Here is a 20695-nt window from a genome sequence, read left to right on the forward strand (position 1 = left end):
GAGCTTAAAGAGAGGTGCAGAGGAGACGGAGCTGAGGCGTCGCCTCACCCCAAAGACGAAGAAGACGAGGCAGTTCGTGAGGCAGTGAGAGTTCATCCGCTCATCATCTCCTTCCAACGCAGAGTCACTAGCTGAGGAATCTCCCCACAGAGGACGCAGTGTTCGCTGCAGAGGCTGCAGCCGTTGGAGCCGTCCCGGGCCGCGGGGAGCGGGTTGCCCGTTCGTTGCATCACTGCTTGAGCGGTTCCAGAGGTGGGCGCGTGGGCGTTCAGAGTGGACGCGGGGCCCAGGAGGAAGGCGCCTCCAGCCTTTATGGGAGCAGTTGCTGGATTCATACACAGCGGCTTCGTGGAAGGACGAGATGGGAGCAGACAGGAAGAAAAAAAAAACATGTGCATTGTGGGGGGAGGGGGTTAAAACATCCCAAAACACTTCAAATTCACATGGCTCATTAAAGCTGTTGCCGTGGTAACAGCAAGTGCATTGGAATACTACAGCAAAGCAGCTACTATATAACAATGTATCTTCTTATGCAGTAACATTAAAGAGAAAGACATAGTGTGACATGTTTGCATCGTTATCCTGTAAATCCCTTGAGCTTATGTAGAAGTCTGCAGAAAAGTCAGTATCAAATATGGAGTTGATTCACACACGTAAGAACTTTTCTAAATGGTGGTTTGGCCCTTCAGTGCATTTAGTGTGCAACAGGAGAAGCAAAGAAGAGGGGGGCGGCCATCTGCCTTGACTGGCTGGGATCAGGAGCTAGTACTGTATATACCACAATGCTACCAGATCATTGGTCTGGAGCTAAGCTAACAGCCCAGCGTGAATGCAGGCGGCGCTGTGGCTGCGGATGCGGCTGCGGATGCGGCTGTGGATGCGGCTGCAGATGCGGCTGCGGATGCGGCTGCTGCTGCTGCTGCGACTGCAGGCAGATTGCCTCACTAGCACACAGTCAGCTTTCATCCACGCTGCAGCCACAGAAAATCGAATACAGATGACTTCATCATTTTTGCCTCGTGACCTTTCTGGCATCCTTCCCTCCCCCTCCTCCTCCTCCCCCGTCCCTCCTTTTCCACCTCACACACACACACACACACATGCTCCTACTATACAACCTTCCCACAGTCTGCAGCTCTTTTAATCCACACGCTGCCACTGTGTGTCCCACTGTATTTCTCTCTCACCTTCGCTGCCCTTCCAATCACACCTCCCTCCGTCCCACTACCTGCTCCCTCTTTCTCTCCCAAGGGCGATATTCGTTATGAGCTTCAAGGTTAAGTGCCAGCGACTGTGCTACCGCGAACTGTGCTGAGTCGCGTCCGCTGTCACTCTATTTTTTTTTTGCAACCGATCACATCTCTTCCCCAGACCAACGCGTCCTTGGCCGCGGCAACTGCAGGCGAGCTGCATGCGGGCAATCGATAGATTTCAATATGGTCCCGCTGGCAACTGTGAATGATACGCACTTTTATTTAGCAAGATTGTGCATTTATTAGATGAGCAGATATTGATGGCGTTATTGGCAGACATCACCACAGACAGACACGCACACACACACACACACACACACACACACACACACACACACACACACACGCACATGCACACGCACACACACACACACACACACACACACACACACACGTATACACGTGGTTGAACAGTAACGTTAATACACAAGCTGGATCAGTGTTTCTATATTTCCTTTTATTGCTGGTTCATACGTTTTCTCATCTGATGTTTTGCTCATATCACATTTCCAGTACAGTAAATAATTTGATGATTTCTCCAGTTTGTAAGATATTGAGCATCAAACATAGGTTTTACTTTTGTCTCTTCAAAATGAGCTACGGAGGATCAGGTGTTTCTGTGCCTCTTCATTATTTGATTAGGACCACTTCACTGGCTGACTAATCAAACTATACGTAGCACACACTCCAGTCACTCCACCCGTCCGAGCCTCTATATACGCACAGCACACAGGTCTTGTGACGTAGCTGTCTGCCTCATCCTCCTTCGCTCACCTCTTTCCTACTCTCTGTTTGCCTCTTGCACCCACACACACTCTTCTGTCCAGTCTGGGGGATGGGCTGGAGCGGTTTCAAGGTGTTTGGGAGCAAATCATCCATGTTTATTGGCCCCGTCTGACCAGGTCTGAGACTTTATTTACAGGACCTCAGGCTGGTGTCCTTCCCGGAGGTCGCTGTTGTGAGATTTAGTGGGACTGTTAGGGGAAGGAAAAACTCACTGAAAGCGTTATAGGCCCCTCTGAGGAAATAGAAACCTCTATTACTAATAACACTAATTAAGTTGGCCATTCTGGAGCGTTTGTACACCTGATTGGATTAAATTGTTCTTTAAATAGTCTTAGAAGCACCTGAAGTCACAGTTTGAAGAGTAGAAATGCTGCCCACTGTATGCGTGATGCGTAAATGTCTCAGTTTGGCATCTCTGACCCTGAACAGCCACGCGTCCTCAACTGAGAAATCTGCGAGGTTCATATTCACGGCCGAGGACAACCTTGAGACCAAACAAGAGCTATGTAGCCGTCTGAGGACATAAACGCCCGCGTTATTACTTTCCTACGTAGAAGGAGGGGGGGGGGGGGGGGGTACGAGAGGTGGAAATGAGTTACACAGTTGAACTCTCCTCCTGTCCCCGCTCATTTTCATTTCTGAATTACCTAGCCTGGCCTCGGCACGCAATAACTGTAAATCACAGTGTGAGAAGAAATGATTTTGCTATTTCCAAAGGGCAAAGAAGGCGCGATGGTGAATAACAAGATATGGGATCAAAGAGAACCCAAAGAGTAATTAGAAAGCATCAGTAATGAGTTGTGGGGGTCTCGGGTTCATGGCCACGCGACCGGAGGTTAATAGATAAAGGGAGACTCATCCCACTGACATCATGTTGACACGGACGCCCTGTGAATATGCCACGAGACTGCTTATTCATAGGCTCTCTGACAAAACAGAAACAGATGATCTAAAGCACACGTAGGAGCCATCATCCCATGGAGCGACAGTCACCTCCAGGAGGGGCCTCCGTCCGTCAGCCGCCCCCGCCTGATGCCAAGGCTTGTTTTTCCAAGACATCAAACCCCATCCTGTTTGTCCAGCGCCGTTGTCATAGTGACTCATTGGCTGAGCGAAGTGCGCCGCTCTCGCTCGCCGCCGTGAACGTCTCGCGAATGGGCGAACGAGGCGAGGTGACAGCGGAGAGTTACGATTCAGCTCGTTATGGTCCGCGGCTGACGGCTCCTGGCACCTGGAATAACGCATCAGCTGAGGTTCGCTTTTGTCAGGGGGAAAGTTCTTGTGATTGAAGCGCGTTCTCCGCCGTAAGAGAGAAGCTCCTCAACCACCTGATTTTCATAATGTGATTACTTTTGTTGATTTATGCACAAGACGTGCGATATGCTCCTCAGTTTATGTATTAGTCTAGGGAGTGTGTGCGCAACCGAGTAAACTTAGTTTCAACCTCTGTTCCTCTCTTCGGGTCTTGCTTCCTCTCATGCACGATTAATTCTGGATATTGAACGTTTCTGTCACTCGTTGTGTTTAATGTCATGTTTACAGCTTTTTCTGTTAGAAAGATGAGAAGAGTGAACAACTTTTGTTTTAAGCACATTCGTATTAGTCTCAGTGGCTCGTTGGAAGCGGTTGCATTGACGCCGCACGTGAAGGCCTCGTCGCCATGGCAACTGGGCTCCCAGCAATAGTGAATAAAGGGAGGCATTTTTGCACATCTTCTCAAAACATCTCATTTCGAGGCATATTTCTGTACGTTTTAATGTTACACTGACAATAGTGTGAGGCTGACGCGATGAGACAATGATTTAGCAAGGCTTCGTCCGCCTGTCTCTGCTTTCCAAGCCCATACTGTGGCATATTTAGATATCGGAGTGCAGTCAGGTGTCCAGCTGATTAGCGCGGCCCTTTGACATCATAATTTGATTTATAAATGCGCTCGTTGTACAACTGACTGGCGTCCGAGTGGGATTTCGGATCATTATCTAATGAGCTGTGACAAACCATTGGCGCGTTGTCCGCAGCAGCTGTGAACGACTGTCTACTAGTGTGTTTTATTACATTTGATGCATTTGCTCGCCCAAGATTTAATCATCAAGAAAGTGTATTTCAGTGGGTGAAGTCTGAATGCAATTTTAATTTGTTCCCGTGTTTGTTCAGGTTGGTTTGTGCAAGAATCTGTAATCTGTAATAAGAGAATTTTTATTGAAATAATATTTGCATGTGGCAAAACTGACATTGCATTGATTAGCATGAATATGGTTGGTATTATGGTATGGTCTTATGATGTCTGCCCCTACAGAAAGCTACAGTCCACTAGAGTCTTTGCTGCCATTTTGTCTTTATTCTTTCAGAGGAACTTTAAACACGACTGATGTGATTACTTTCTCCTTTGGAGTTAATGTTTTTCATAAGCGTGAATGTCATGAAACTTTTTAATTCTCTGCTTGGCTTCAAACACTAATTCATCTTGTGTTTTCTTTGACACTTTGTGGGTTCAATCTTATTTTTGTTATTACGCAGCCTGAAATGTAAAAAAAACTTTTGACAAATGTATTTTGCAGTATTATTGAATCAGCAGACTGGATTCCTCTATAGGTTTTTGCCTCAGTGTATCTTTCCATCTTATTTGTCTTCTTTACAGCTAAGTATCTGTAAGCGCCACAATTACAACAAGAAATCCTCTGTTATGTGCTGTGGATTTAGACGTGTTTTGGATTTGTTGTCTTTGGTCAAGCTCAATCTTTTTCACATCCACCCTGAGGAATTTGAAAGTAAAACATATAAGGAATGTCCATCATCCTCCTTCATGTATTGCATTAAGGTGGAAAACCCACTGACATCCAACAAACACTAGGCAAAAGAATAAGTATTACTACATCAACAAAAAACATTGATGGTGAGCCTGTAAAAGACAGGGGTGTTAGAAATGAGGTTAAATAGAGTTCAAGTAATTACATAGTCTCATTTGAATTTCATCAGAGCTGTGGTTCACTGTTAAAGTCCTTCCCCCTTTAAATACACTTTTATCATATCAGTTATTTATTCCAGCCTTAAAAATATTCCTATGCCTCTTAGGTCCTTCCTACAAGGACAGTGTCAAGTTAAAACTCAAGTCTTGGTACACGCTGGAGCAATTACCTCGCTGGAAACGACAAGTACGCGAGTGCTCGCTGTTTGTTTGATTCCACTGCTGGGTGAGTCACCAAAAAATGACAGCAACTGTTGCAGCAGTGATTCCTAAATGCACCCCATGGGGGTAATGCTTCAGCCGTTGACAGGGAGTACGTGAACATTTCTTTTTCATTTCTTTGCTGTCTATGTGATAGAAAGGAGATGTGGTGTCACTGTACACTGCAACAGAGCCACAAAGATCAGGAGAGGAAAGGTCAGGGGAGGAAGACATTCGCTCAAGGCATTTTAGCACAAGTAATTTAAGTCAATTTTCTATTATGTATTTGCACGAGTTCAAAGTGGAGTGAGAAGTTTATCATAACACAAAGAAATAATGTGTTCATTTCGTGAATCACTCTTGGTGTCAATTCTTTCACTGTTTCTTGGGGCATGTTTCCACTGTGCATAAGCAAAAGCTTTGTTTCCGGTGTCTGAATGATGACTGCGGAGCGGTGAAGTGTAATGTGAGGTTATCGCATCCATCTGTTGCCGTTGTGTTACAGTGCTGTGCCTGAAGCTGTAAATCAACATGTGCCGTACGTGGAAGGAAAGACAACAAGTGCACCGTAGGAGACAAAATGGCTGACGAGCAGCGCTTTCCAGGTGCTGGTGCTTTAGTAGACAGTGTTTTCACTCCACGTTATTAGTATTATCATTTAGCCTGACATTAAATCTGCTTATGCAAAAGTCACAAAATGGTGGCGTTGTGAATGCACTCCAGTAGAATAAAACAGGCTTTCCCCCTGATTTCACTGGCCAGATTTTGATTAATTTAATTTAATTTAAACAGTTATTTAATACTTATGTATTTATTCAGCTAGACGAGCTTCACAAATGAACACAACTTGTATAATCTTTAGGGCTAAATGCATCTCTAGACATAAAGAGCCGTTTTGTTTGAATCAGTTGAGTGAGGGCACAAAGCTTCCAATTAGCTCATGAAACGGCACATTTGGGCTGTCACAGCGCAGCGTTTGTGTTAGCAGGCCAGAACGCGTTGACATAGTGTTGAGGAAGGTGACATGATCCGGCTAAGTGCTGCTGTTTTGTGCCTTGCAAACGCCATTTACCATGTGCAGAGAGCCAGTCCTGCATTGCAAAGCTAGATGCCAGTGTAGATCAATGACGCGTTCATCATTTCTGTATTTAAATGTATTTGAAGTGTGCATAAGCATCACATTCTCCTTTTATGAATAATAAGCAATCACATATGAGCTATAATTAGACTAAATGTAACTAACCTGTATCTCTTCACAATGCTTTACTGTGGCTCTAACAGGTGTGACACATTGACAGCTTGATTCATCTTTCGTGTACAACATATCACATTTAAGAATGTCGGGCTGCTTCGTGACACACAAAACTAATCCACAGACACTGACAACCCAAGTGCTTAGAGTGAAAAGTGGAATGTTTCCTATTTTTAAACCCAGCTTCCCGTCACCGGAGAGAGGTGAACGACGAGGTGCAGTAAACAGGCGAGGGGTGACAGTGCTGATGGAAGGGAAAACAGCTGCCTATAAATAACATCAGCGCATTCATCAGCCCTTGTAAAAAATGATGATGGAGTACATTTGAACCCTGAACGCCTAGTAAAAGTACTGACAGATATACGGCGTACAGCTGACGGACAATAATTGGTTTCCTTTTAGCTTGTGCAACCCTGACTCAAGCAGTGGTAAAGATAAGGTTTCCGTCGGAGAGGTGGGAGAATAATGCTGCATTCGGGGGCATGTGCAGGACACAGATGTACTACTTTATGGGTTTCATTTGTATAGCAGGCAGTCAAGCAGTAAGTGGCTATTCACATGGGCAAATGTGTGTAAAATACGTGAAAAGTAAAACGTGTAAGAAAATAGGTAACAGGTAAGAAAATAATCTTAATTTATATATAACTGATATAACGACATCAAACATCCTTTTTAAACTCTTATATTTTCCACACGTGAATAGAATTTAAATACTCCAGTTCTGTACTGCTGACCCTTTCCCCTTCATGAAGTGTGAAACAGCGCCCCCTCCAAGTGCAGCGTGCTGAACGTGCGGTCAAACTGGGTATTGCACTCCTACCACTGTCGAGCCCATGTGAAAGTTGGCTTCCTCTGGTGAAAAATGATGAATAAATAAAGCCAATCAAATGAAGCTGACGTCACGCCAAACCGCGATTAGCCGGTAATTAAAAAAAAGACAAGCCGTTTGAGACAATCACCCGTTTTGGCGGCAATGGACTCTCAAATTATATGCTAAACAGATGGCAAAGCTACGCGTTTACATCAATAGCATTTGCATCTTCATCAAGTACACCTATGGATTTTTTTCTTTTACTAAATTATTATTTTTTACTAAAGTAATAAATCAGGAAAAATGCTGCCTAGTGGTGGCTAGCTGATAGCGCTAACCGTCAGTGGCTGTTTTGCTAGCATCCCCCGGTTTAGCATGAGACTTACAGTATCCACTGACTGCTGTGGAGGAATTAAAGGCCACTGAGCAATTCTACAATGTGACCTGATTACTGACCACTGTCAGACGGGGGAACGACCTACCTCTCCATGCAGGGTGAGTCAAATATTCATTGTGTGTGTTAGCAAGTCGTGTTTTGGGTAATAATAATATTTGTACACTGCATTAGCTGTACACGCAGTGAACACACACAAAGGTTTGATGTTTTGTTTTGGCCTCCATAAAAATCTCCACGTATCATTATATCAGTAACACAACATTTCACTTCATTCGTCACTTTTGAGCATATGTCCTTCCTGTTACTTCTCTACTATTGGCAGTCGCGGCCGCGCCGCGTGCGCGCGGCTGTTGGAGCCGTGTACTGAGTGACCTTGTTTAATTCGGCACATACATCGCGATGCGTGCACACGTATGCGGGCGCGTTCACCCTGAGGCCCAGGGCGGATTTTGTCATTGTGCTTATCAACAGATATGAAGCACACTGTGTGCTGCTGCGACGGCTGGTCTGCAGAGGATTTTTATTGAGATCTGTTTCCATGATTATGTTTTTCTGCTGCATACATTACTGCTGCAAACAGAATATAATGCTCATTATCCATATGCTCCTCAACTCATCCAGGCAAAGACAGGTGGAGTTGAATGCTACTATAATGAGGCGTTACAAGAATATTCATTCCTATTTAGATTATTCTAATCAAGAAAATAATGTATCTGCTTTATTCATTTAGCACTACCTTAAAAGTAATAAAGAAAAAAAGAGAGCACATCTGTGAAGTTGAGCTAATTAAATTGGAAGCGAAGGTAATAGAGAGCAAAAAGAGATCCAGCAGTTGGTGCACAACTAGGGAGCAAAACATCTTGAAAAGCCTCCTTTATGGAAGCAGCCAATCCAACTGGTGAGTTCCTACGGTGATGAGCAGGGGCAGCCAATCAAGTCGCTCATTCTGAGCCTTGGCAACAACCTCCCTGGCAAAGCGAAGCGCCAGTGTGATGTGTGAATGTGTGTGTGTTGCAGGGGGGGGGGGTCTTTGCATCTGTCTGAGTGAAAAGAGTGTGTTTGTGCGGTTGTGCTCTGGAGCGAGCATGCGGCTCCTTGTAATGCCTCCTATCAAATCTGTCTGCTCTCCTCTGTATTCATGTCTTGTGTGGGAGCTGCCGTGTCACAGGACTGCAACGTCTGCTCTGATCTGCTGTGCACCTCCAACACTAGGCTGAGCCGCTTTCATTGCCTGACTGACGGACTAATTGAAGACCTAAGGAGTTCATTATTAGGGTATCCTATAAACACCAGAGACACACGCTGTACAGTACAGTAGGTGTGTGCTTGCATAAATAACATTCTCTAAATTCAATTGCAATGTTCCCACTGTGAATCCAGACCTGTTTTACCGCTAGTCAACTTTCTGGATTTGTAGATTTTGGCAGTTGGAGTTTCATCTGTTGTGAATATGGCTTCCTCTCGACGAGGATACATCTAGGGTGAATTGTGTCAAGCATAAGTTGTGAGGAGGACATCATCTGCACGCAGTGCCATAGCTGCAGCCAGAGCTGTTTGTTTGATCCCTCAACAGCAACTCATTCAAGTTTGAAACGGTCCAGCGGTCTTTTTCTATGACCATGGTGTTGTGGCCTGCAGATACTAGTCTCCCAGCTTATCTGTCCACTTTGAACATGGCCACTGTGCTTATGCTGTATCTTTCAACCTGTGAAAACCAAAACTGGAGTTAACTGATCCCACAGACAGACACATTCCTGTCATGGCTGCATCAAACAACCCATCTGACATTGATCTTAGTCTATTAAAAAAACTAAATTCCCCTTCAGCCATATGCTGAATTTATATTGCCAGAGGGAGCTTCAAGTGTACATGAGCTGGTTTTTAAATCCTTTTCAGTCTGACACAACTCGGGCAAGGTTTGAGTTCAATAATATCTTCAGGGCACCCTAACAAGTACAACATTTACCCAAATTGACCTGGATTGAGTTAATTTTATTACTTTACTTTATGACTATATAATTGATTCCACTCATGTTTCTATGATGAACAGACTGTAAAGCATAAAGTGCTAGCATTGAAAAGGAGGAAGGCGAAGCTAGAAAATAATTAGTCATACATGTATATAACATTGTTAGCATTTTTCACATCTGTTTAGTTTAAATCATACAAAAGTGTAAAACAAGATTGTTGTTGAGGGTTAAAGGTCATGAAGCTGCATAGCATTCAGATACAAGTGCTGTATTCATCTTCTCATCAAATGTATAACGAGGTCAAATAAGCCTATTTCCTAATCATTTAAACTTTAGGTGTGTAATGTGCTGTACTATCCACTAATAAATAAGCTGGTTTAGGCTTCAAATGATAAAAATGTTCTCCAGTTCCGGACTTGTTTTAAAAATTGTCAGGTGGTGGTTTAGGTTCTTAGCAGCCGATAATGGGAGTTGACAGGGAGGAAAACCCTGCTATCGCTTCCCCCTGTCAACAAGGTGCTGATTGCAATTCAGGCTGAGTCAGTGCTTTAAAAAGGGAGATGAAGCCTCTGCCTCCCACACGTTCGTATTTAGCTTCAGATGCCAAAGTCAAGCGCTAACTCTATTCATCTAGGAGACGTGGAGGAAAGATCTAATGGTCGGATTGCTAGAGAAAATGCTACGAATTGTATTTTTAACAGCTCTAAATGTTGTGAAAAGGTTCAAAAGCATGTGCTGCATCTACGCGTGTGTGTGGGACTGATGCGGCTGCACACGGAAGCAGGTGTCGTGCCTTTGACTAGGGCCTCTCGCCTCCACTCCGTGGCATCATCCGGCGAACAGTTGTCAGCTGTGACAGGGGTCGGAGCTTCTCGCTGGCCGACATTACGAGAGAGCGAGAGAGAGAGAGAGACGCAGAGGGAGGAAGAGGAGGAAGGAAAGTGTGACAGTGATCATCTGCGCATGTGCCTGTGTACATATGTGTGCATGTGTGTGTGTGTGTGTGTGTGTGTGTGTGTGTGTGTGTGTGTGTGTGTGTGTGTGTGTGTGTGTGTGTGTGTGTGTGAGTGAGTGTACAGTAGCTATGAGTCACTCTGTGTGGGGGCAACAATGCATCTGTGCCCAGCACGACAAATGTGTACCACTTGACTCTATTTCAAATCTACAGTCATGTTCCATATGGTGTCAGCTTTGCCAATGGTGACATAAGAAATGAATGAATGTGAGTAAATCAGTGGTTGGATGTTCTGTTGATACTGTTTAATGACCTGAGCCCTGAACATGGAAATCTATTTAGAACAATGAAGGAAATAAACTGCTACTTGATATGTATTATTTCTGTAAATACTGTCAACTAAAACGTTTATGTAATAAGCACAAAATCCATACCCAGTGTCACAGGTTAGGCACAGTTCCAATAGCAGAGGTGATCACTGTCAGTTTGATTTTTGATGGAGACAAACAGCGATTGACTGCCACCACCTGGCGATGTGTGGAATTACACCAGCGTTGACATTATTGCTCTGTAGAGTACAGTTCGGTGGTGTCAGCAACAAAAGACATTATGTCATTTAGTCAAAATTATAACTAAGATGATTCATAGCTTGTGCCGAAGTAGGTCATCCTCTAAAAGGGCTAATAGAAGTAAGAAGAATATATACTCAATATACTCATGATTTTAGTGCAGCAGTTGTGTTTCTTTTGATCTTCATCTTTCTCCTTCTTCTAACAGGAAATAGAAATACTAAAGCCTCAGTGATAATATTACTTGGAAATATATTCCTAAATGGAACGTGTTGGTCTATAGCAGGTAAACAGACCCATATACAGTTTTAGTCTACATCACAAAGTGCATTTGTCCAACATACAAGCTTGTGATATTGTGATATGTGCATGTAGGCATCAGTATTAGGAACTGGCCCAACAACACACTCACAATATAACTAAGTGATTTATGGCTCAATATGCTCTAGTTGAAAAAGCAGCCTCCTGGGTAGCTGCCACATCTCACTTCATAAGTAGATGCATCAACATTTCTCACTTTCTATTAACGCTACACTCACTTTACTTTTGTGTTAATTTGTAAATATGTTTTGATCAAAACATTTATTTATTGTCATAGTGACTTTGTAAAGCTCAGTATTTGAAAGCAGTATAGACACAAAACAACCATACTACCACGTTTAAGGCACATCACTTGTATCATCTCTTCAGAAGGTAACAAAGACTGGAATAAATGCATTTCCTAATGTATGAATGCTGCCTAATGACACAACACTCAGTTGGTTACAAAGTGGCACTAATCTTACTAATTTTATTGGGGTTGCTGCTATAAATACCTGGCATGAGGGATCAGCCAGAGGCAGGAAAAGGAGATGCTTTAGAGGATGCAGGGATAATGAGGGCGGTATGGAAGTATATGTGGGTGGCACACTTGTGTCAACATTGGATATTTACTAAGAAATAGGCTGATCTATAGTAGGTGTCACAGTAACAGCTGCTGAGTGGAATAAATACATTACCCTGAGCTGTGTGCGTGCGTGCGTGCGTGCGTGCGTGCACTCTCCATACATGCTGGGTTGGCTACCTAGCCATGGCAACAACTGGTTCCATGTAATACACATAACCCATAAAACAAAAGGGCATTGAGCAATAAATTAAGGTAAATGATGGGAAATGTCGCTCAGTTAAAATCCAGTCAGGCCTGAGTAAGATGTATATTTTAGTATCATATCAGATTGAATGAGAACAGTAAGCTGAGGTGCACAGGTGGGAAGGGTCTCTTTTCCTTACTGCTTCTGAACTCGATGGTTTTCACCTCCACACACCCACAGGTCAAATCCCACTCACTAAAATGAAACATTCAATACTGTTTTTCCACAGATTGCACTTCTCACAGTCTTTTCTCCACTTTCACACAGAGGGAGTGGCTTAACCGGGATGTCAATGGAAGAGTGAGAATATTCAGCCTTCAAAATTGTGTTGAGTGCTTAACAACACAAATTAAACTACTGATTAAATTGAAGATAACATGTCACATCTCTTACTCATTTCATCCTAGTTTATCCTTCCTAATTGCACAGTGATGTTTTTCCTTATGAATAGCCCACAACAGACTGCTTGAATAATAAATGTAGTTCATTAGCATTCTCCACATTCCTTTCCACCAGCCTCACTGAAGCTACTTCGACAGGGAGCACCTGATCAAATGATAATACAGAAAGTCGTACAGCATGTAAGGAGAATACCGGTCAACAGTATTAGCGTGTTAAATTTTAAAATCTAAAGTAAACACTGGGATCTAGAGCTGTTATAAACATGTGTACATTACCAAATTTACAGGGAATGTGTATGAAAGAAGTGATGTTTTTAAAAACCTTTTTCTTTATAATAATAAAATGAAATGCAGGTAAATAGTAACCTACCCTACACTGCGTAACAGGCAGAGATTGTTAGTGATTAGCATAGTTAAGAGCATTTTAGAGTAGATCAGGTGGCGATAAATCAACGTTTGTACAGCTTGGTTTTGCTGCCCCCATGTGGGTAAAGGGTCAGTTGATGAGTGACCAATACCAAATCCCCATCAGATGTACAGATGTTACTGTAGTATAAGTAATTCTGATGGAGGTGCTAGGTTTGGACATGGAAGAAAGAAGTGGAAAAACTCTAGCTTGAAATAAACAGTATCACATCTCCACAAGACAGTGAATGTTATAGTGGGTGCTGTACATCAACAGCAACAAGTCAACATCATGAAGGTAGAAGATATGTGCCATATATATCAGCTCTATGTTGCTGCTTTCACCTAAGAATCAATGTGTGCCTGTGTGTAGTCCATACTAACAGAGCAAGTGTATTGATGAGACTATTTGTAGCACTGTGACATTTTACTTCATCATGTGACATCCACTGCTTTTATGGGCAATATTTGCTGCTCTATAAAAGAAGCAGCCTTCCAGTGATAGGTGGGGAGAGTAAATACGCCATGAATGACATAGGTTAGAGCTACATAATTTCCTTTGCTGGGGTCCCTTCAGTCCTGCCAGATTGTATCAGAAACTGAGTGGGTGTCATCTCAGTACATTACATCACTTATTCAAGTAGGGTCTTGGCCCCCTTTTTTAGGCAGCTTTAATCCAATCCCACAATCACCTTGGCTTAGTCTCTCCACTTTGATGTGCTGAGAATGCAATATTTCAGATTTGTAGCACTCCTTTCAGTCATAATGACCTTATATTTCTGTCAAGAGGTCATAAAAGGGTAATGACTTCTGGTTTTTCCCAAACTGCTCTCCTAAAAGCTTTCTCCTCAGTGTCATTCTTCCAAAATTTAAGTATTTCCAAATATAGAAACTGAAATTGATGCTCTGAGCATGGAGCCAGTATCTAAAAATGTTTGATCAGCTGACGCAATCATCTGTGAAATCAAACTGGTGCCGATTGATCAAAGTGAAGAGAAAGTCCACTTACACGATGGCCAGTGAAACCCAGTGTTTATTTCACCCTCCTTGCCATTTAGATTATATAACTAGGACTACAACATAATACTCAGAGTTAACAACTTTATACAAATCCAAAAGATTAGGTCAATTACAAGATTTAATTCTGTTTAGCAGTGTCAAGACACTGTGCAAATGTATAACTTATTACAAAGGTTAAAAAAAAAATCACAATATTAACATGAAAGAAACATATACTACATGTACAACACTGCTTGTCTATGTATTGAAGTTATACTATTCAATTAGCAAATACGCAAGTTCTGCACATTTAACAGGTGGCTATTTTAAGGATGTTCCCCCGGAAAAGGATTATTAGCACAGTCCTAACATTTAATCTAAAAGCATAAAAGCTTGAAAAATAAATTAGAGAGTCAAACAAAACAGAACAAAACTAAAATTCTCCCACATCAACCCTCTTATCCCTGAACTTGCTTCTGGCCTTGGTCCGAGCCTTGAATGCAGCAGAGTTGTGGAGATGCTGGACAAGACAGAAGAGCAAGTTATTGCATTGAACAGAGACACAATAGACCTTTGGACATAAAAATGTTAAGACACATACCCTTTCAAAGCGAGAGATCTTCATTGCCTTCATGGTGGCTGAATCAACCAACATGGGTGGTCCCAGTTCAAACACATCTCTGATAAATTCATTTGCCTATTTGGGAATGAAAACAAAAAAAATCAGTTAGTGTTCTCGATTGCAGACTCCCCCCCCCGCTGCCTTTTCACATACAAACAGCACTGTCCTAAACCAAGCTATGTTGTCTTACTGTATTAATCAGGACTACAGCACAGTGTGTGTCAGTGTGTATAAATAAACTCATCTGGGATTTGTAGGATACATTTATGCCACCTGTGGTTACCTGTAGATGGTAATTCATCCCAGAACCCACAAACTCTCTGAAAGCATCATATGTCCTCTTTCTGACCCAGCTATCGATGGTCATGCGCTCCGTCCCAAAGCGAATTGACTCAGATTGGAAGTCACCCTCCTGGAACAGTGGAGAAGGACAGAGAGCCACAAATTCTTTAATTTACATCCTAAAATCCCATTTTAGTGTCAACCAAATTCTGCTTAGCAAAAGCAAGGAACACTCACTCACCTCAACGGCCTTGAGTATGTCCCTGAACACCGACCGCTGCTTCCTCTTGTCGGTCTTGGCTCTATGCTTGTTACAGTCTGTGGCTAATGCACTCAGTTTATCACACAGTGCTTCCCAGTCATCAAATTCAAAGTCCTGAAGCAACACAAACACGCATATTCATGACAATGGCTAATATGGAAACATAAATGAGCTCTAAATTGATTTCCTAGCTTATTTTTTTATTATTATTACTAGCTTGCATGATTTTAACTTTGGTAGGCACAACATAAAATACTAAAACCACTATGGAAATGTAACACTTATGTAACACTTACAGAGTCCATATCTCTAGCAAGTTCAAAGAGAAGAGCAATGGTCTCCCCTGCTGCAATACGCATGTTGACATCATCACTATCCAGCAAACTGGGCAGTTTGGACAAGTGTCTGCATAACAACAACAACAAAAACAGGTTTAATAATGCATATATCTGTAAACTGCAATTGGGGTTAGTAACAAAGAAAAAAAATGTAACTGTAACTAGTAGTGGAGCTTACCTGCACAGGATGTCTTTGAGCTGGGTCGAACTGCAGATTGTGAGCAGCAGTGCCCAGGACAGCAATGCATTTGTGTGCAGCTGGCTTGTCTGGGGATTAATTGTAGGGCAGGTACCATCTCTTCTCGCATATGACCGGGTAAACAGGTTCTCAAAGCATTCCATTGTAGCCTGCACATCCTAGAAAAAGGAAGATGATTCAAAAACATAAACCAAATGGCATAACAACAGACCTAGTCATCACACATAACATGTAATATATTTATTAACTGAGTAATTATGTGAGGCACTCTAGAGTTCAGCTGCCACTGCTGTTGACAAGATTAATGTTAAACATGAACCGCCATGTCAGAACCAAGAATGAGCGCAAAGACAAAACAGACAGATTTACAGCAGCAGCTTGGCCTCAAGTGCCAGAGTATCGAACCACAGAAAAGACTGAACTAAAACTGATCAAGTACTTACCAAAATGTCATCTTCTGCAACTAAAGTACAAAGGCCCAGACTTGTTGCCACCTATTTGACAAACAGACATGTATCAGTGGATTTTCATACAATTAACAACGCTATCTTCTCATGCAATTAATCTGCCACTTGATGTTTGCAACTTACAGCCTGCCTGGCCTGTATGTTAGCTGATCCATCAGCCAGGATGTTTTTGAAGATCGGTTTCAGGGTTTTGAACACCTCCTCACTCTCTATGCCCGAGCCCAGCTGGATACACAACAGGCATGCTAAAGACGCTGCTGCTCGCTGCTCCTCGCCTTTGCCTGAAAATTAAAAGTGGGCATTAGTAGAAATTTAAGGAAAATTGATATGCTACTGCAGTTACTAAGATTTAATGGAAAGTACCTTTCTTGAGGCAGCGTTCTATGCTGTCAGTGATGGTCATCCTTCTCTCAGATATGAACTCGTATAGAATCCGTGTGGCCATTGCTGTTTTAAGCCCATCCAGTGCTCCCTGTCTGGTTTTAGCACTGCAGAAATATGGACACGTCTACATGTAATGCATTTTCACACAGGCTTAGGTTTCTTGTAGTAGAATGAAGAAATGTCAGTTTATTTTCAGTAGAATACATATGAAGACTAAATAACGTTGGTTTACTTGGGTCTTACCTCTTATCCACTGTGCTGTCAATGAACCCTTTCAGCTTAAATTGGAAATCTTCCTGGGCAGCATCCTCATTGGCCTCTCCACCTAGAAACAGAAACATTACCATTTACTTACAATTAAGGATATGTGTTACTGGACACAAAAACAACACACAATGGCTCTCAAGAAGTCTTCTAACTGAAAGTGCTTTCTTTCAAATGCCTGTCTAAAGAGTGAAGTAAAACTCAAAGCAGGAGATAAGCATGTACATTCTTGTTTGGTAGGTACAGATAAACACACTGAAAGCACCACCAGGATGCATACTCACAAGTTCAAACAAAAACTAGAGCACACGTCCCGCTAATACAGACAAATACCAAAGTACAAGAAAAAACCTACCTTCATCTGCTACACTGGTGTTGTCGCTGAAGCTGCTGCAATGACTGAGGGTCTCAATGGAGGCATCCTCATCGCTGAAGGGCTGCACATTTCCATGCTGCCCTCCTGGCAAAACACAGTAAGTCAGTCTCCTACAGTAAAGCGTCAGGCATTAGGTAATACAGATTGCACACAGGTACTGCCGTGGAACAACTTATCTAATCTCCTGTATGTACTCTACATGCCGTAACCTGCTGGTGCTTTAACTCCTCAGTATGGACATTCACTATGTTGTGAGGGTCAAGGCCAAGCCAACCTTCTGTTGTGCAAACACTACATAATGTTCTGATTAGAAAGACATGGGACAACACAAGCGAACCGTCCTAACACTGTACAGCACATGACATTTGTTTTGTTGGCAGCTTAGGTGCATTATTTTTTAAAGGTCCTCCTTGCTAGCAGATGAGCGTGGGTGAGATGTGAATATTCACAGCTATTCTACAAAGCAAAACAAGAACACCACAATATTAGTTGTGTTGTGTGCAAATTTCCAAAACAATACACAGTGTTTAGCCCTTTAGAGTAGATTTCTACACAGATACAGAATCAGACTCAAACAGGCCTATTTGCCTTGACCTGATTTCCCCTCTGGAATAAATGCTGCCACGTGTCCTTTAGAATGCCTAAATATTTCATTCTTAAATATTTCAGAAATGTGTCAGTCCCTGTAAATAACTGTCTTAACTCCCTATTAGATGATTCTAAGTTTATTCGTCGACGTGGACCTTCCTCCTCTAACAGCTGTTTCAGAAAACCGGGCGCCGCCTGTTTTCCACCCCGCTCTCTGAAGCCCAAAATGTCCTCCTGTCGTCTTTAAACAGAATAACCACGAAAATCCAGTACGGATATCCTTCTCATATTTAGTTAGACGTTATCGCGCTTTAGTCATTAGTACACACCAGAAGCAATTAATTGAACTAAGGTTTAATTTGGGTCACTCTGTAGACGAGACGTGGCATCAACGCTACGGTAATTGTAAACACTGATGTAGAGCTAAAAGGGTAATAATAAGGCTTTGTAACGACCCACACACTGTTATTTAGTCGTCTGTTGAGTCAGTAATTCTGGTACAAAAGTGTCAAATTATTAGACAGGACTGTTGACTTATATTAGCTTGAACAAGCAGTAGCTTTATCTTGCTAGTGAGGAGGTGCTATTACGCTAGCTAACGATGGTTTGTTAAAACTGGCGATAATAAGTCTTTGGGACGTAGAAATTTCGAATAAATTATGAGCAATAAAAAAGCGTAACAGTAAATCTAAAGTTTAAACACAACGACGTATGGTGGTATATTTTGTCAGTCGCGTCGATGCTTTGTTAAACCGCGGCTATTAGCTTTGTGTTTTGACGCAGCCCAGACTAAAGTTTGTAGTCCTTTTTGCAAACGTGTTGTATTCGTCTCAATCGGCTAGCAACACATAAAGAACTACAACTACCGGTACCACAGACAACTCACATACGGAAGGCCAAAGCAATGCGGCTCGCCTACCTCTGCCATTCTTCTTCTTGGTCCTTGGCATTTTCGAGCAAATAAATGTATGATTTGATCAAAAATCAGCCAATACACGACCAGCCTTTATTGTATTGTCTCGTAAAATGAAAATATTCCCTTGGCACAGTAGATAAAAAGGAATTGAAAGCGATCTTGAAGATAGACTGTTGGCCGCGACGATACATTTTCCCTCAAAAAAACAGGGCTGCGTGAGAGGATAGCGGCTCCATGCATTTATAAAGGCAGACATGTCACGCGGAGGTTTCCCGGCATCGCTGGCCAATCCGGGAAGAGGAACAAACGTCGCGTGCGTCGGCGCGTGATGTAATCATCAAAAAAGGAACTCCACGTCGTTGGTTATTGTTGGTCAATTGTGTATTTATTAGTGGTAAATACATGTGTATAAACAATCCATTAATTCAACGGAGTCCGGAGTTTTTTTGTTTGTTTGTTTTTTTACCACAGTGTAGAAATACTTCACGTATGACGTTGTTTTGTGAAATCTAGTATGTAGTAGACTTTATGTCTGAGTTATTGAATGTTGGCCTTCGTAGACTAGTGATGCCCCTGACAAAATTAAAATAGAAGTAGAACATTAAGGCTCTGCTATATGAATCAAATAAAAAATGATCTTTATGCAGCTGCAGTTCTTTGTGGTTCACTAGCTTTGGTATTTACAGCACTTTGTGTTTTTTTTTCTGTGGTCTATTTACTGTAAGTAGTGTGAATTCTTCCAGATGCTTATTATAGAGGGACGCCCAGTTTGTTATCTAAGCAGCAGTGTACTTGATAACGGGGACTGGTGGGCCTTCTGTCATGTAATAAGCCATGTTTAGACTGGCTCAGAATAGATACAGTATCCTGTCAGAGACCGAGCTAGATTTATGTTATTAGATTAGATTCAACTTTATTGTTATTACACATGTGCAAGTACAGGGCAATGAAATACAATTTAGCATCCACTGTAACAGGAAGTACAATAACCAGGAACTGCAGAATATAGTGTACCATGTCTACAGTAAGTACAAGAATCTTTGTGCGTATTATCAAGTGTGTACTTATGTAGGAAATCATCAGGAAAGAATAAAAATGTTGCAAAAACAGTTTCTTGAAGAATAGGTAAAAGGTAAAGAAATAGCTACAGTTCATCCATGTCTGTCTATCTTTAAAGTTAGCTTAAATAGTTTGTTAGCAGTATTATTGAGCAACCCATTTAGTAACAAATAGTTCAAAAGCAGAGTGTGTAATTCAATCTGGGTCACTGATTAATTTACAAACAATAAAGCAAAGAGCTTTAAAAAGCAAGCATGCCTGATAGGATTCTGTAGCACTTCTAATGACGTTAACTACAAATGGGGCTTCTAAAGATAACATTTGTTGAGTAATCCTGGTCAAAAATAGTTTAATTTTAATTTAGAATAACTTCCTAGCAGGTCTCTGTATTTGGACTCCAGATGTGTTACACTAAAATTAGTCTAATATGGCCAGATCGGTTTAATTAATGCCAATATTTAAATAGAGAAGCAGATTTCAGAATTCTCATCATTGATTATGAAGAAGCTTAACATTTACATTTTATTCTGAAATTCACTTTTTAGTTAGCATGAGCGGTTTAGAAAATTAAAAGCATTTTGAAAAGCATGTGGTTATTTTAGGTAATTATCTTTCTTTTGTTTATATTGTCACTTTTAAATGTTAGACATGACAACATGTTTATTTCTTATTCTAGTTTCTTTGCTAGCTCCACAGATGCAGTATCCTTATTCACATTCCCACAACCCGACTGTCAATAGATTTCTTGCCAGCTCAGACCTGCCAAACATCAAAATAGAGGCTTGCAGATTTAAAGTGAAAGAAAAAAAGGAAATTTCCTTTTTTATGCACGTGTGCAACTCAA

The 20695-nt window shown here is 41.9% G+C and overlaps 2 protein-coding genes across 7 annotated transcripts in view; one reads left to right on the forward strand and one right to left on the reverse strand.

Annotated features, from left to right (window-relative positions):
• Positions 1-7433: 7433 nt before the first annotated feature.
• dock4b (dedicator of cytokinesis 4b) overlaps positions 7434-20695 on the forward strand; it is a 100276-nt gene continuing 87014 nt past the window's right edge. For 3 of the 6 annotated variants that reach the window (XM_041072520.2, XM_041072522.2, XM_029160241.3), the window contains exon 1: positions 7434-7763. The gene's annotated coding sequence lies outside the window, so the exon portion shown is untranslated. The remainder of the gene's footprint in view (positions 7764-20695) is intronic. The other 3 variants (XM_029160240.3, XM_029160242.3, XM_029160243.3) reach the window with 1 other exon arrangement.
• Positions 14111-19031, reverse strand: ifrd1 (interferon-related developmental regulator 1). Its single transcript, XM_029160275.3, has 12 exons — positions 18796-19031; positions 17268-17372; positions 16892-16973; positions 16628-16752; positions 16388-16545; positions 16241-16291; positions 15777-15955; positions 15557-15665; positions 15240-15374; positions 15000-15128; positions 14696-14791; positions 14111-14614 (listed from the first exon to the last, which is right to left on the reverse strand). The coding sequence occupies exons 1-12, from the start codon at positions 18824-18826 to the stop codon at positions 14528-14530; spliced, it is 1287 nt and encodes a 428-aa protein (XP_029016108.1). The 5' UTR covers positions 18827-19031; the 3' UTR covers positions 14111-14527.

This window comes from Betta splendens, chromosome 9, assembly GCF_900634795.4.
Source record: "Betta splendens chromosome 9, fBetSpl5.4, whole genome shotgun sequence".
NCBI lineage: Eukaryota > Metazoa > Chordata > Actinopteri > Anabantiformes > Osphronemidae > Betta > Betta splendens.